The sequence below is a fragment of the Bison bison genome, unplaced genomic scaffold (genome assembly GCF_000754665.1).
Source record: "Bison bison bison isolate TAMUID 2011002044 unplaced genomic scaffold, Bison_UMD1.0 scf7180017864461, whole genome shotgun sequence".
Lineage (NCBI taxonomy): Eukaryota > Metazoa > Chordata > Mammalia > Artiodactyla > Bovidae > Bison > Bison bison.
The window spans coordinates 1,116,581-1,132,756 of NW_011495023.1; the positions used below are offsets into that span (position 1 = coordinate 1,116,581).

At 40.8% G+C, this 16,176-nt stretch overlaps 1 protein-coding gene across 11 annotated transcripts in view; it reads left to right on the plus strand.

The window, feature by feature from the left end:
* The window catches only part of PARD3 (par-3 family cell polarity regulator), a 581,703-nt gene that overhangs the window by 243,468 nt on the left and 322,059 nt on the right, over nucleotides 1-16,176 (plus strand). For all 11 annotated transcript variants that reach the window (XM_010859873.1, XM_010859878.1, XM_010859876.1 and 8 more), the window contains exon 4: nucleotides 14,939-15,114. In XM_010859873.1, the coding sequence (XP_010858175.1) occupies nucleotides 14,939-15,114 (176 nt within the window). The remainder of the gene's footprint in view (nucleotides 1-14,938; nucleotides 15,115-16,176) is intronic.

Here is a 16,176-nt window from a genome sequence, read left to right on the forward strand (position 1 = left end):
CTCCCCCCATGATGTCACTCCACTTCAGTGTGTGCCACTGCCCATTTCTCCTCACAAATCCCCTAAGAATAAAATAAATTGTGATGAAGTTAAAAGTCTCATTTGTCTGCCAGTCTTAGCGGAAGGGAAACGTCTCATTCTGAAGTTCTTTCATGACCTTTCTTTTTACCCGTGGAAAGGATTGCAAAGATCCCAGCATCAGGGGAGCTGCTAGCTTAGTGGTGTTCTTGCATCCCTGAGCAAACGCATATGCGTTTACTGCTCTTCTTCCAGGTTGGTGGGGAAGTCAGAGCCCTGATCTTTCAGTTCTTGGTGTTGCAGGACTCCATGCTTCCTGGAAAAGGGTATGCTCTCCATGGCTTGACTATCATGGCTTGGATTTGTCTCCACCAGTTAGTGGTAGGTTAGCTTCACCAGTTTCCCTACTTATTAAGTGGGAGTAATAATGTAACCTGTATTTAGCCTTGTTCTGAGGAGATTATCAATTAATGCAGTAAGATTCATAGCACACACATGATCCCATAGTAAATGTTCACTGAGTGTTAGTGATTACAGACTTAATTGGCTCGTTACAAATGATCAGGATGTATTTACTTTTACATGATTCTTTCCTCAACAAAAAGGAGGACTGGATTAGATTAGCTCTGAAAGATCTCTGCACTTTGAAGGTAACACAGACAGACATGAGGCCATATGTTTCAGAAATATCCAGTCTTATTGCCGCCTTGCAGCAACCAGGGCCAAATGGCTTTATGAATAGCCAGGATGTATAAGGCTCGTGGCAAGGAATTAATTCGAAACTGGAACACTCAGGACAGGAAAGTGGATAATGAGCTGTTTGAATGCTTTCTTGGTGCTGCTGTCAGACTCCCCCAGATAAACTAGCATTTCTCGACCTTCCCCAGCCCCTGATTCCTTCCTCAGCTTCACTTTACAGCACTGATCACCTCGTGACATTATTTGTTCTTATTTGTTTATCCATGTCCTTCTCATCACTAGTAAGGGAAATGGACAAGGAATCTCCCTGGTGATTTGTATCACCAGAGTGTATAGTCCTCGAGGGATCACTTACTGGCAGCAACTAGAAGTGTGCCTAGCACACAGTAGGTGCTTACCAGATATTTGTATTGAATGAATGACTATCAGATATTTGTATTGAATGAATGACTTTTGATACCTTCTTGTATAGCTTTTAGTACCATGAAGATTCAAGTTCAAGATGAAGAATCTACATATGAGCATAATGATGTGTAGCGACTCTGGTGGAGGTTTACCACCTGAGCGCTAAGAAGGGCTTTGCTTCTTAGCTGGCCCTTCCAGCTAAGAAATTCCCTCATGGTCCAGTGGTTAAGACTTTGCCTTCCAATGTAGGGGGTATGGGTTTGATCCCTTGTTGGGCAGCTAAGATTCCATGTGCATTGTGGCCAAGAAACAAAAACATAAAACAGAAGCAAAATTATAACAAATTCAATAAAGATTTTAAAAATAATCCACATTAAAAAAAAAAAACACTTAAGGAGTTCCTTGTCATTGTGAAGTAGCTGATGATGGTTAAGGTGCTCGTGAAATAATTATAAAGTCTACTTACATAGAGGACCTTCCTTATATAACAGAAAGTTGTACTTTCCTTAAATAATAGAAAAGATTACATTCTTAAAGAATAGAAAGTTGGCTCATGAAATAGGTGAAACGCTGGTCCCTGATTAGGAGAAAAATATTACACTTTTGTAGAGTATTATGAAATAAAGGTTAAAATAATAAAGGAATGGGAGAATAATTCTAATCAAAAGTTAACTTGACAGTTACTGAGTTACTTGAATCCTTAATAAAATAATAGAAGACAAATGTCAAAGGAGAAAGGGCAGTGCACATTTAGAGAGTATCTCCGAAACCATCAATAGGTAACATCAATTTTGAAAGACAAATAACTTGTCAGGTGAAGCTGATAATTTCAAAATTTAATTTACATGGTGGTTGAACTAAATTGGTACAGTGGAAGTCATGTAAGGGATTTGATAGATATACATATAAAATTATATATGAAGAATTTAGATTTACTCAGGCTCAAATATTCTCAGAGGAGAGCAAACACTGAGTGAAGAACAATAGTACAAAGTTAATAATAAATAGTTAGTAGAATGTTGATGAGATTCTGGACGAGAGAGTTTATCACTAATATATCAGTTCATAATTCTTTGAGCTTCTCCTAGTAGAAACCACCCCCCCCCACCCCCCCCACTTTTTTTTTTTGTCTTCTCTGGCCATCTAATATCTGTAATTGTTTTTTCTTTGCTAAAAAGGTTGCCCTTATAATACTTGAGACAGTCAATGTGAAAGGATGGAGATAGATGGGTAGTCACATTTATTCATACAACAACATTTTAGCAAACATTTGCTGGGCTGGGATCTAAGAGTGGAACCTCTGAGATTAACAAGGGAGAGGGGTAAGAGAGCACTGGTTCTAATCAGTGAAGTTAACACAAGGCATGGATTCACTATGCTTTCAGAACCTAGGGACTTCTTAGAGAAGGAGGTGCCCTCCAGGCTCTTAGAGTGGTCAAGACAATGGACAAGAAGGGATGGAGGGGTCTGTGGCCTCTGGTCACTTCAGAGCACTCCAACTGGATCTCAGCATTGGGTGGAGAGGTGCCAGGGCTTAATCTGATGTCTTGTGACCCCACCGGATCAACCTCTCCGAGTTGTGACGTCTGACGTACTTTAGTAAAGGTGTTGTGAGTGATATGCAGAGGATGCATTCATGCATTCAGAGGTCTGGGCTGGAGGCAAGGAACACATGAGCTGATGAGAGCCTATCAAAATGTTGTAGCACAGCTACAGAAAGTTTTAACATGTGGTATAGTGGTAAAGAATCTGCCTTGCCAATGCAGGAGATGTGAGAGACAAGGGTTGAATCCCTGGGTTGGGAAGATCCCCTGGAGAAGGAAATGGCAACCCACTCTGGTATTCTTGCCTGGAAAATCCCATCAACCCAGAAGCCTGGGTATAGCCAATGGGATTGCAAAGAGTTGGACCTGACTGAGCGACTGAGCACACACACAGCCCTGCGGAGTCTTCAAGTGCAATGGCGGGAGCAGCAGCCTGGATGTCACGGTTACACCAGAAATGCAGAATTTCATCTTCCATGACCCAAGGTCTGTGGAATCATCTTAACAAGATCCCTTGGTGTGTTGTATGCACATTAAGGTTGGAGAATTTCTGACTTAAATCACCCTGGTTGGCTCATCCAGGGCTCCCTCCCTGGTGTTCACTTTCTCCATCACTTCTTTAACGCTACATTTTAGCCGCACAGATGTCTCGCAATCCTTTTAATTGTGTAGAATTAAGCATCTGCCCTCTGTCCCTGCAGTTTTCTCTAGCTATGTGTTTTCTTCCTCTCTCACCATCCCACTGGCTAAACACCACCATCTGCATGATGGAACAAAACCCCAGACAAACCCAAACTTTCAGTTCTGATGACTTATTCACTTCTTTGCTGGTTCAGCAAATGCTTATTCAGGGTGACCCTCTGGGGAGTTGTGACAATAACAAGTGTAGTGTTATTTCCTAGGAGCTGTGTGCTTAGGGGAGGCAGACCCCCAAACTCAGGGTGACAGCATGGCAGATACTCTGGTGGGGTCAGGCCATTAAAGGAGCACCTTGCTGCTGAAGATGTGGTTAGTGGCTTCATAAGAGAGGAGACATCAAGAGTGAGAAAGGATAGCAAGGAAAGATTGACCTGTCCCTTCTGTCTGAAGGCTTCGAGGATGTTCTTAGAAAGTGCCCCACCCCCACCCTCCCGGAGGCTCTCAGTATTTCTCCTTTAGCACTGTGTTACCCTGCACAGGGCTGGGTGATTCATCTGCCCTCTCCATGGCACCACAGCCTGCACAAGGGCAGAGCCATATCTGTGCCACACACTGAGCTCCCCGGGGACTGGTGGTCAAAAGCATCCATTGAGGAAGAGAGGGCGGTTTATGATTCTGTATTGTGGGCTGGTGGGGAGAAGGCTTTAACCCACACTAGGGTGGGTTAAAGGAAAAGTGAGGATAAAGCAGCCTTCTTTCTCAAAAGTTGCTTATCAAGGAAAGAACACAAGAGAGCAGCATCTGGAGAGGAACTTGGAGGAAGTGGGGTCGGTTCTTAAGATTTCTGAGTTGATTATTCAATTGACAAATATTAGTGGAAGAAGGTACAGTTGGACCTCACTCTTTATGGAGGTTCCCGCAAGTATTGAATCCCAACACATGTATCTCCAGCTGATAGTGAGCAAGGACCCTGCCTCTTTTTCAGCGCTTATACTGTAAACAGGGTCCCTTTCATGGTCTATTGGGTGTCATGTTTTTCACATTTTTGTGCTTTTGGTTGGTGATCTTGCTGTTCAAAATGACCCCCTGAATGTAAAATGCAGTTTTGTGCTCCTAAACCCAGCAAGTCAGATGTACCTCATGGAGAAAATACATGTTATTTCAGCTTCAGCCAGGCATGAGATTCAGTCCTGTTGGCTGTGAGTTTAACATTCACGAATCAACCAAATCAATGTGATGAAGAGTCTTTAAACAGAAACTCGCGGAAAACATGGCCATGCAGAGGCTCCGACCTCACCTGTGGCTCCTCCTGGACCAAGGCCTCGGTGTTCTGAGTTCAGGGAGGGTGGGCAGCGGCCTCACAGCGTGGCTGCCACGAGTGGCAGGAATTGGGGACTTTCTCTTCTAGGGGCCGTTCCGGGTCCTGGGATCAGGCAGCGAGGACAGACAGAGCTGGACTTGACCCTCAAGCTCTCCCACCAGCTGGGTGACTGTCCCTGGAAATAGAGGGCGTGTGCAGGGCCCAGCACTCATCTGTGGGGGGAAGCATTACCACTCACAGTAACACAAGATCCTCCTGGCCGCAGCATACACCTTTTCCTGTCCTTTCCCGTATTGTGTTCATTTTCTCAGGAGAGTAGCTCAGGAGTAGCTCCTGCCTGCTCCTGGCTCCCCATGCATGCTCTCAACTCCTCTCTCTCGGGTACTTTATTCCCCCCACTTCCCCCACACTGCTTTTCCTCAATCCTGCTGTATATTTGTCCTTCCTTTAAATTTCCCTTTAGTTGCCTCTTTCTGAATCTGCTGCTGGATCAGACGGGTTTGAGGAGTTGGTGCTCTTTGAGGAGCAGCGGCGGGGGGCCACTGGGCAGTGAGGACCGGGGTGGGTGGACGCCAAAAGCCGCCCAGGAGGGGAGACATGGAGGCATCTGAGCTGGGAGCACATTTCAGGGAGCCATCGGTGTGGACAGTCAGCAAGGCACTTGGCTGTGTGCAGAGGTGAGGAGACTGTTCTAGAAGATGAGGTAAGAAAAATGTCTTCAGTCCTGGTGGCTACAGGCCTAGACCTCAAGACAGCTTACCTGTGGCTTTCTGTTTTTTTGGAGGGGGCTTTTATTTAATATTTAAAATTGAGAGAACTGAGAATCACATGCAGCTGTAAGAAATAATATCTACAGGTCCTTTGTCTATTTCCCTCACTGGTAAGATTTTGAAACACTGAAGTTTTAGATCCTAACAACATTGGGACAACCCATTGATCTTATTCACTTCTCTCCGTTTACTTGTACTCATATGAATATTTGGGAGGTTCCTGATGAGGGTGGATGTATTATTTGTTTTCCAGAATTGGAATCCTAATGATTCCAATTTCATATGCGTCAGAGAAATTCTTAGGTTTTTCTTTGTAAATATTCACATGACATTAGAACACTGAATATTTATTTCCCTCTTGAGTCTCTCTCCCTTCCTCATATGTATCTAAGATTCAGTGGGACCTTTGAACTCATCCTCTTATCTATAGAAATGGGTTTTAAACTCAGTCTTCCCAAGAAATCTCCTGTTATTTCTAGTGAAGGGTAAGCATACTGTGGTGGCTTTGACACGTCTTAATTCCTCCTGGATAGCAGTGTAGTCATATCCAAATGACATGGGATGGGGAGTCCATTGACAAGCACTCCAGGGACAGCTAGGCTCAGAGGGGCAGTGTAACCTTCGACCCAGCCCTACATCTCTTTCTGGACTCAGTGCACTCATCTGTAAATGTGATCTTCCAATTTATCTCTCAGACACCTCCCAACTATAGTATTCTTTATTTATAGCTTGTAAATTCTGTGTGTGTGTGTGTGTGTTTATATATATGATAACAGGGTAATAAAATTCATTTTATGTCCTTCTCTCTGAGTCATCTGCTGTTTTTTCAAGCTTATTTCCTATCTTGCCTTTCCTCAGATTTCTTCCAAGGATTTTATCTCAGTAAGTGAAATACAGATAAATACCTTTATAAAAGGGGGACTCTTATATTGGAAAGTGGCAATTCTGAGGTCATGTTTTTCTCCACATGGCTTGTGTTAATAACTTCTCTCCTCACTGTGATATGTGTCTTTAAGAAATGTATAATTGCCAAAGATGGCAGAGATGGTCTTCATTTTGCATGAAGCATAATTTTGCTGCTTGCATCATAAGTTCTAATGTGTGTGTCAACTGCATATTATTTTTAGATTTGATTAAATACCTTGATGGCTGGTGTCTGTCTTCTTGGAAAAGGTTTCTTCGTTGCCTTGAGTGGTTAAATGATTTAAAAATCACTGGAAGAATAGAAGAAGAGAAACATTGGAAAAACTGATTAGGAGTAGGGGGTATGATGTATAACTGTTAAAAATGTATATATCTGACCTTTAAGTATTTGCTCTAATTCATTATTAGATGTTCCATTTTTTCACTTATTTGAAAGGCCCCTTGTCTAGAGAGGCAAATCAATATTTACAGTGCATTGGTGCCACAGAGAATTTGAAGGTTTATCCCCTCTTCAAAGGAAGGCACACATCAAACAGCCTCCACCTCCACCCGGGACCTGGTGACATCGTCCCCGTCTCTGGGTGCTTCATCCAGGAGCTTAATTATTGAAGATCCTCATCTTTGAATTTTCCTGTTAATATTTCAGAGGCCATACTTTGAAAATCTATATATTAAATAAATCAGAAGATTACCAGGAGAGAAAGTTTTATTATTGTGTTTTGAAAAGTATTGATTTTCCTAAAATGGACGGTAAGGAATCATAATAATAATCAGCAAATTACCTTAAATGAGAAGCTCCCATTATTTCTAATTGCTTGCAAGAATGCAAATTGCATTGGATTATTAGTAATGCTGAAAAATTGTGAGCCCTAGAAACATGAAGCAAATTATAGGCAAAAAGGCTGTTTTTGTATTTTATTTCTCTGAAGCCAAGACAAAATTGAGTTCTTTTATGCAGCATTTTGCTTTTTCAGGACAGTGAGAGGTGGGGAGCTTGTCAAATGAATCAAGCGGTTGTGTTTCATGCTTCATTTTGTTGATAAGGCCAGACATCTGGAGTAGTCTCTTTCCTTAGAATCATGTTCAGGTCATCCAGAGACCTCAAGGCAGTTGTGGCTACTTCTGCATTGTAATCCACAACTCTTGTGCATTTTTCATTCTTCTCTGAGGCAACTGGTAATGATACTACTTTGAGATGCTTTTATATTTTTTTCTAGCGCCTCTTCATAAATGGTTTTAAGTTCTGTTTAGGATGAGGTTTGGTGGATGATTATCAGTGTAGGAGTATATGATCCTATATGGAATCATATAGTTTTTCGTTTTAATGGTAAATCTCTGATTTTATAGATGGGGACACTGAGGTCCAGTGAGGTGGACTGACATGTTGGGATTACACATCTAGGCAGGTGGTGGTTCTTCTTCTTTTTTTTTTTTTGATAGACTAAACAATTTTATTTGTGCCTTATGGTTCTAAAATCTGCTTACTTGATAAACTGTTGTTGGTCAGTCAATAAGTTGGGTCTGACTCTTGCGGCCTCGTGGACTGCATCAAGCCAGGCTTCCCTGTCCTTCACCTAGTAGTCCCTAGACTACTAGGGGGTAAAAGGTACAAACCAACATGCACAGTATGAGCCCGTTTTTGTGAAATAAAGCAGAAACACACTAGGAATACAAAAACTAAAGGCAAAGGCTGAAGTGAATGTTAACCAAAATCATAAAAATTACAGCTTTTTATAATTCTTCATCCAAGTACGTGGTCAGTTCAGTTCAGTTCAGTTGCTCAGTTGTGTCTGACTCTTTGCGACCCTGTGGACTATAGCATGCCAGGCTCCCCTGTCCATCACCAACTCCTGGAGCTTATTCAAACTCATGTCCATGGAGTCGGTGATGCCATCCAACCATCTCATTCTCTGTCGTCCCTTCTCCTCCTGCCTTCAATCCCCCAGCATTAGGGTCTTTTCCAATGAGTCAGTTCTTTGCATCAGGTGGCCAAAGTATTGGAGTTTCAGCTTCAGCATCAGTCCTTTCAATGAATATTCAGGACTGATTTCCTTTAGGATGGACTGGTTGGATCTTCTTGCAGTCCTAGGAACTCTCAAGAGTCTTCTCCACATCACAGTTCAAAAGCATCAGTTCTTCGGTACTCAGCTTTCTTTATATAGTCCAACTCTCACATCCATACATGACTACTGGAAAAACCATAGCTTTGACTAGACGGACCTTTGTTGGCAAAGTAATGTCTCTGCTTTTTAATAAGCTGTCTAGGTTGGTCATAACTTTTCTTCCAAAGAGCAAGTGTCTTTTAATTTCATGGCTGCAGTCACAATCCGCAGTGATTTTGGAACCCCCCAAAATAAAGTCTGCCACTGTTTCCATTGCTTCCCCATCTATTTGCTATGAAGTGATGGGACTGGATGCCGTGATCTTAGTTTTCTGAATGTTGAGCTTTAAGCCAACTTTTTCACTCTCCTCTTTCACTTTCATCAAGAGGCTCTTCAGTTCTTCTTCACTTTCTGCCATAAGGGTGATATCATCTGCGTATCTGAGGTTATTGATATTTCTCCCGGCAATCTTGATTCTGGCTTGTGCTTCCTCTAGCCCAGCATTTCTTATGATGTACTCTGCATATAAGTTAAATAAGCAGGGTGACAATATACAGTCTTTACATACTCCTTTCCTGAATTGGAACCAGTCTGTTGTTCTATGTCCAGTTCTAACTGTTGCTTCCTTACTTGCATACATATATCTCAGGTGGTCTGGTATTCCCATCTCTTGAAGAATTTTCCACAGTTTGTTTTGATACACACAGTAAAAGGCTTTGGCATAGTCAATAAAGTAGAAGTTGATGTTTTTCTGGAACGCTCTTGCTTTTTCAGTGATCCAACGGATGTTGGCAATTTGATCTCTGGTTCCTTTGCCTTTTCTAAATCCAGTTTGAACATATGAAAGTTCATGTTCAAGTACATGGTCAGTACTATAATACTCCAAGTCATAGCTTCTCCTAATCTGTATTCAATTTTTTATCTTTCTAATGGTATCATTTAATGAACATCTATTAATTTTAATGGAGATTTGGGTCCTTTGCATCACTAAGAACATCTCAGGGAGACTGTTAGGCAAAACTGTATTCATAGTGATCCAGAAACATATTTTGTGTTGTTCACTGAGTTGATACTGAACCAAAGGTGTCCAGACACTAATGGGTAAGATAGTCCCCTTGGCACAAAATAAGATGGTAGCCCCAAATGTATTCCTCACTCAGCACAGCTGCAGTTTAAGGAAAAAAGCCATTTTATCTGGTATTCTTGATGAGGCAGCAAAATGATAACTTTTAAAAAATCCTGACCGTTGAACATCAATTTAACATTTTGCGTAACAATGTGGGAGGCAGGCATAAAGTGCCTGTACATATTGAAAGTAGTGAAAGTGTCGCTCTCCCAGTCATGTCCAGCTTTTTGTTACCCCATGGACTCTAGCCCTCCAGACACAGCTCATCTATCCAAATGATTTCCCAGTCAAGAGTACTGCAGTGGGTTGCCCTTTCCTTCTCCAAGGGATCTTCCTGGCCCAGGGATCCAACCCTGGTCTCGTGCGTTGTAGGTGAACTCTCTCATCTGAGCCACCAGGGAAACCACGTATTGAGAAAAACTTGCATGTGATGATTTGAGTTGTAAGCTGAGATAACCATTTTTAATGGAGCAGCGCTTTTATTTGAAAGAAGAATGGAAAAGCTGTGTCTATTCAGACTTTGGTTATCTGGCAGGGTTTCTAGAAAATGGATGAACTGAGCCTTGTCATTACATGGAAAACAACTTATAGTGTTCATTGCCAAAGATAACATTCAAGCTTTAAATTCTAGTAGAATTAGATTCTGGAAAACTTATATCCCATTGTGAGCATGATAATGTCCCAATACTTAATGATTTTTCTGATGGAATTGGTAGTGATATTCACATATGTGATTTTCTGCTATATTTGGCAAAACTAATACAATTATGTAAAGTTTAAAAATAAAATAAAATAAAAAAAAATCAACTCAAAGTAAAAAAAAAAAAGAAAGAAAACAGCAGATAGTAGAATAAATACAAAAAAGGGTTTTTGAATTAAAAAAAAAAAGAAATATATCAACATTTGGAGGGTTGGTTTAACCTAATTACTAATATATTCCAAGTAATTGTTGCAAAATTTTTCATGGGTAGAAGATCCATTCGAAGAGTAAGATGTAACAAGAGAACAAGAAGTTTGCATTCTATATTGCAGCTAACCTTAGAGTCAAGTTTTGGTGTGGTATCAAAGATATATCATTATCTGAGGAGATTAATTTTTATTTTATTTATTTGCCTGCACTGAGTCTTAGTTCTCTAGGCCAGAATCCTGGAGCGGGTAGCCTTTCCCTTCTCTGGGGGATCTTCCCGACTGAGTGATTGAACCCAAGTCTCCCACATTGCAGGCAGAGTCTTTACCAGCTGAGCCACTTAGTTATGGCACATGGGCTTTTAGTTGCTGTGTGTGGTATCTAGTTCCCTGACCAGGGATCAAACCTGGGCCCCTTGCATTGGGAGTGTGGCATCTTAGCCACTGGACCACCAGGGAAGTCCATCTGAGAAGATTATTAAAATCCTACTTCCTGTCGCAGCTAAGTGTTTGTGGAGTTCTTTTTTTCTTTGTATGCTTGGTCATATTGCAGCAGGTTAATGAAGAAGCAGAAATGAGAATCCAGATGTCTGCTGCTAAGCAACGTGTGAGACAGTGCCCCTCTCCAGCTTCATATGCTTTGTTTTGTAAAATCATTTTCATAAAATTCTGTTGTTTATGTTAACATGTAATAGGTTTATTATTGTTAACTTAAAAATGAATGAATAAATATTAAAAACCTTTTTTTTTCATTTTCATTTCTAGCGTGGTATATGCCTAGCTATAACCCACATAAACGAAAGTTTTTTGGGTTCTCCAGTAACTTTTAGAGTGAGAAAGGGTCCTGAGGTCAAAGTTGAGAAATACCAGTATAGGTGTCTATCCCCTGGGGCATGCTTCGTCATCTTAGGCATCATACTTCCTTTATTGGACTAGTAGAGATTTTTTATTTTTTTCCTTCATTTTTTTTTTCCTTCTCCTTTTAACATTTTTGAAATTGGGATTGCTCTTGTTTCAGTTTATATGTATAGCTAATGTAATAGTTCTTCAACTCTCCCAAATCTAATGATGCTATTAAAATCCATGTTTGATTTCTCAGTGTATGTAATTTTACTTTGGAAACACTGCAAAATTCTTCCCCTTTACAAAATTGAGACTGACATTTATATCTGCAACTAGCTAGAAGTGGAGTTTATTTTTCAATGAATGGTTGAATAATAGAATTAATTTCATGATTTGGGTGGTGATGAAGTGCTGACCAAGGAGCCTGAAGTTCTGGCCAGAAAACTCTCCCCATGCTCTTCCTGTCACCTCTCAGGCTCCACTTACTGGTCTGTGGAGTGAGTCACATGTTTCTCCACTGGTCCTGCATGCATGCTAAGTCACTTCAGTTGTGTCCAACTCTGCAACCCTCTGGACTGAAGCCCACCAGGATCCTCTGTCGATGGGATTCTCCAGGCAAGAATACTGACTGGAGTGGGTTGCCATTCCCTCCTCCAGGGGATCTTCCTGTCCCAGGGATCGAACCTGCATCTCCTGCAGCTCCTGCATTGCAGGTGGATTCTTTACCACTAAGCCACCAGGGAAGCCCCCTTCTCCACTAGGATTAATGCTTAATATAAAGATTCAGATCCTTTCAAGTCATTGACTTCTTAATGTTATTTAATATGTGCATGCATGAGTGTAAACTGGATGAAAATGACATAATTTTCACACAGCCATAAAATGAAGAAATTATAAACCAATAAAAATGTAAATTGTCACTATCAGTGTGAGACACTGTCTAAATCGCAGCCAGCGTGAGCTGGACATGTGATGTGTTCTGGTGTCCTCACATTTGCTGCCCGTGTGCTCTTTGCTGACTCTGTTCTCACAGTTCATCAACTGCAAGAAAACCTGACTTCGAGATCATCATGCTGTCACTTGGCATTCCTTTGCTGAGAACATATTGTTTACTTTTCAAAATGAGTTTGAACTCCTGCGGCATCCTTCACCCTGTGGTTTGTGTCTGTGCCCTGGCATCTCGCCAGAAGGGCCAACTGAAAGGTCTGCAGTCCCGCTGTAACCCCACCTCTCCTTGAATCCACTTTCTTTCCCTGCATCTCGAATGTTGAGGGTTACAGATGCAAAGAGGTGCAAAGTGCTAATTATTTGTGTCTGTTTCAGACTAACAGATTAACACAGTGATCATGACTTTTCAGAAGATGATGATCCCAATTATTTATCTAATCTGAATCGGGTCTGCAGTGTATTTCTCTTGGGCAGAATTTCAGAAACAAGTTGAGTAAGCTGTTTTATTGTGTCCAATCGAATTCATTGAAATTTATTGTCCCTGAATTTATTTGGGGTTGAAACGTACTTTCAGGTACTTTAAAATTTTATCATTGTCTGCTTTTAGTCATGACTGCTTTTAGTCATTACTTCTGGACCATTTTTAAGGCCTTTTGTGAACTAATAGTGCTTCTTTTAGACTTAACACACACACACACACACACACACACACACACACACACGTATACACAGTTCCTTAACAACCAAGCGATCAGCAACCCTATAACTGGAGGCAACCCATATCTAAGGAGCAGTATTGTAATTTCCCAGAAGTATTTTATTCTCCCTCCTCCCCATTTTGTTGCTTTTCTGCTTACATTTTTGATTTTTGAATCTGAGAACAATTTTGTTAATTGGGAGAGGACTTTTTTTATGGTAAGAGCATAGTACTATTAACACACTTCGATCCTTAGAGGTATATTTTTGTGAACTTGTTTTTGAGAGTGACTGTAGAGTTCTTTGTTTTGTTTTGTTTCTTTTTTTTTTTGGTATAAATTGTAAGCAATAAGGACTGTCACACTTTTTTTACATACACTTAAAAATTGGAAATTATTCTTTCCTGTAATTTTCCTGTATGTGTTTCTCTTAGCAAATTAAGATAAACACCAATAGTATTAAATTAAATGTTCAACATATTTTTTTCTCTGGTTATGTTACTCAGACTCTTTATTGGTTATCAAATCCTCATGATGTGGAAGCAAATGTTAAATGCAACATTTTAGTATGATTCATATGCTTCTCTGATCATTCATATGTTTTCTCTGATCATTTCTAATTTGCTTTAACATATTTAAGACTATTGAATTGACAATGGTTTAAATGTAACCGTTAACATATATAAATCATCTTTCCTTAGTTTCACATCCCCAAGGATCTCTATAGCTATACATTGACCAGATGCATCAGTATTCCAAAATTGTTTCTCATAGAATAAACGATGAGTTTATTCCTTCTCCACTAAAGCTGTTTTATTTGAGGCTTTTAATAAATATTTACCCTGCATCCTAGGTTTTGTAAACAAATTGCTCTAAGCATTAATTTAATCTAAAATTTTGCCATATGTTTATTATGCTCTCCGCTCAGTTGATGTGTGGGGCTTTTGGTTCTCATTCTCAGAGTTACAGATGCCTATGCCTGTGTTCTTCTACCTGGTTTTGTAGTGTTTCTTTTCCGTTGTCACAGTGATCACATCTGCTAGCATGTACCCAGTACTAACCTGAGTTTGTTACTGATTTTTGTTAGAGTAATTGCAAACAGAGTACAGCTGATAAAACATCACATTTTATGTAATTGTGTACGTATGTGGCAGGTACTACCTGAGTTTACTGCCAGGTGGCGCAGGGGTCAAGAACCCGCCTGCCAGTGCAGGAGATGCAAGAGACAAGAGTTCGCTCCTTGGGTTGGGGAGATCCCCTGGAGAAGGCATGGCAACCCACTTCAGTATTCTTGCCTGGAAAATTCCATGCACAGAGGAGCCTGGTGGACTATAGTCCATGGGATTGCAAAGAGTCTTGGACGTGACTGATTGACTGAGCATGCACACTTGCGTATTGGTGTTCTACTTTTAAGATTTCATTATCTGAAGGATAAGAAATATGTTTGTGCTTTGTACTTTTTGATAATACTTTGTTGAGCAAAAGAAATATTTTATTCAACAGATTTCTTTACTAGAAAAGCCAAACCAATGTCGGGATGATAATAGCAGCAATGGTTATTTTTGTCACTCTCTGTTGAGTGCACACCATGTATCAGGAACTGTTTTAAGCAGTGTATTTCATTTAGTCCTTGCAGTACCCTTAGGTGAGAAGTGATGTTTTATTGCTATTTGTGTAGGAAGGGACCAGAGAGAGGCCAGTGAAGCCACTTGCCTAGAGCCACACAGGTAACAGGTGTGAAATGCAGATACACCTGGCCGTCTTACTCCAGAGCAGGTCATCCTATAGATAAGTATTCTTTCATCCTGTAGACATCCTGTTTCTTTCACAGTGAAGTCTTTTAAAGAAACGACTGGAATTTCTACTTAGGATGCTACCCACTGTCACCTTAAAGTGTTACTCTACTCTAATCTTTGGGATTTAACTACCTTTATTCTCACACACAGTTTTCAGGTGTTAGGTTATCTTTTAAAAACACAATGCTCTTTTGTGTTACAGATATGCCTCTTCACGTCCGACGAAGCAGTGACCCAGCGTTAATTGGCCTTTCCACGTCTGTCAGTGATAATAACTTCTCCGAAGAGCCTTCAAGGAAAAACCCCACACGCTGGTCGACAACCGCTGGCTTCCTCAAGCAGAACACTGCGGGCAGTCCTGCAGCCTGTGACAGGAAGGTGAGCGCCTCCCATTCGTGTCTCCTTCACACCAGTGAGGGCTGGCACCCAAGGGCCACAACTCTGTGTCCACAGCATCCCCACTGTGTCCTCCGTGACCTTCACACCAAAGTTCCAAGCACTTCCTGTATTGTATTGCCCTCAAATTTTCTGATAAAAATCTGTATTATTTTTCCATTTTTTTGAATTGATAACATGTTCATATGATTAAACATGAAAACGTACAACGTGAAATATATACTTAAAGTCCCTCTCCAAACTTGTCTCCTGGTTACCCTTGTCTCTGTCCTCTTCAGCAACCCTCTTGGGAGCTTTTTCCGTGTCCTTAAAGCAGTACTTTGTCAATGTGTAAGCGTATATTGGCCCCTGAGGTATACTAAGGAAATCACAGCATATGGACTGTTGAGGATGAAAGTGGACGTTATCCGTGGTCATTTGCTCTCACTATTCAATTGATAATTTTATCTTCATACGAAATGAAAGCTCACTGTCTAGTCTTAATAATATTCTCTTCTTTGACCTGATTTAATTTTGTCCATGACCTAATTTATTTAGTCTAAATAAACAAAACGTTATTTTAGTCTATTTAGCCTACTTTTTTCTACTTTGTATTAATGGTCTTTGTCATATATTCCTTATCATCCTGTTCTGTTAGGCCTCTAACCTTTTACCCAATGAGCTTTAAGCTATGCTTGTCATTTTCACTGCTGAATTTATAAAATAGATTCTCAGTGAACATCCATTGAATAAATTAATGATCATTTTTCAGTGCAGACTGTAACTGAGCACTGTATGTATTAAGAAGTAAGGAAACATTCAGTTCAGTTCAGTCACGCAGTCATGTCTGACTCTTCGCGACCCCATGAATCGCAACACGCCAGGCCTCCCTGTCCATCACCAACTCCTGGAGTTCACTCAGACTCGCGTCCATTGAGTCCATGATGCCTTCCAGCCATCTCATCCTCTGTTGTCCCCTTTTCCTCCTGCCCCCAATCCCTCTCAGCATCAGGGTCTTTTCCAATGAGTCAACTCTTCGCATGAGGTGGCCAAAGTACTGGAGTT